The 1,480-nt window shown below is 37.6% G+C and overlaps 1 gene segment (V, D, J or C); it reads right to left on the reverse strand.

Moving 5' to 3' along the window:
* Positions 1 to 251: 251 nt before the first annotated feature.
* LOC102303049 lies at positions 252 to 752 on the reverse strand. The segment is given in 2 exon segments: positions 252 to 559; positions 656 to 752. Coding segments are annotated over 2 exon segments (369 nt in total).
* Between the last annotated feature and the right edge of the window lie 728 nt (positions 753 to 1,480).

The following is a 1,480-nucleotide window of genomic DNA, read 5'->3' on the forward strand; positions in this document are numbered from 1 at the left end:
ACAATTAGTGGACCAACTAATAGACTAAATGTTTTGAGGCAAATTGACAACAAATGGAAACTAAACACCCTCCACCAGAATTGTGCCTACGATTTATTTAACTCCTTATAACCTTACCTTGTTTATTTATTTGTTGCATTCTGAAGTTGAGACTTTAAAAGGTATATTTAATTTTTGTGAGGCTCCTCCTCTGGTGAATTTAAGTATTGAGGCTCTCACTGGTTTTTGTACAGAGCTGCTGATTGTGTGTGTTAATGTGGGAGTCTGGCACAGTAATACACAGCTGTGTCTTCAGGCTGCATATTCTGTCCTATTAAAGTAACTCTGTTGTTGGAGGAATCTGTGGAAATGCTGAACTTGCTCTTAAGTGAATCTTTGTAGTATGTTGTAGATCCAGTACGTGCCATCCCAATCCACTCCAGACCTTTTCCTGCAGGCTGTCTGATCCCAGCTGTGTAGTAGCTGCCCACAGAATAAGAGACCTGACAGGTGATGGTCAGACGTTGACCTGGCTGCACAGTCTCTGAGGCTGGCTGTGTCAGCTGTTCGGACTTCACACCTGTTAAAAAAAAGAAAAAGAAAAAAGATTTGTGACAAATTTGTGACAAATTGTTTATATTACAAAACAAATACTGTAAATGTTAAAGATACTCACGTGAAGTGGCTAAGAGCAATAACAGAGCTACAGAAAACATGTTTTTTGATGAACGTGTCATGACGCGAACTCCACAACACAGTCTGATGTGAAGCTTTTATACCAGCGTAACAGAAGAAGTCAATTTGCATACAAATGCATAAAGCATTCATTAGGGTCTAACTGAAGCCTGCTGAAAAAACTGCCTATACAAACAACATGAAAATATGCAAGGAAAATTATTCTATTAGATTCTAATTTCATTACTCACTCAGATTTAAGAAATAAATTATGAAAGATGACTTCTTTTTATTGTTGTTATTTTGCATGAAAAGGGTGAAAAGGGACTATGAGAGTTATTTCAGTTAATCTTATATTAGACTGCTGTTACACACACAGCCAGGTGTACTCTACCTAAGTGTACTCTACCAATGTAGCTTGCTATCACCAGTGTGTGAATGTGTGCGTGAATGGGTGGATGACTGGATATGTAAAGAGCTTTGGGGTCCTTAGGGACTAGAAAAGCGCTATATAAATACAGGCCATTTAAGTGCTTCAGAAATACATTTTGACTCAATTAGTATCATTTAAATGGTTTAAAATTTTAACTGTGCCTGGAAGAACAGTTATATCACGTGTATTTTTGTGAAAGAGAAAGTAAGAATGTAGCAAGTATGTCCTGGATGTTTGAATCACCCTTTAAATAAGTCCATGATCAGAGTCACTGCATTCAGTCCAGCCACTGTGACCCTCGAGCACAGTAACAAATAGAATCTTCATTTTTCAAACTGTTTATCTCCAGATTCACATGCTTTTTTGCTGTTGTCTCTGGAGATGTTTAAACAG

Source organism: Haplochromis burtoni, unplaced genomic scaffold (assembly GCF_018398535.1).
Source record: "Haplochromis burtoni strain Fernald_Lab_line unplaced genomic scaffold, NCSU_Asbu1 Contig_1854, whole genome shotgun sequence".
NCBI classification, from domain to species: Eukaryota; Metazoa; Chordata; class Actinopteri; order Cichliformes; family Cichlidae; genus Haplochromis; species Haplochromis burtoni.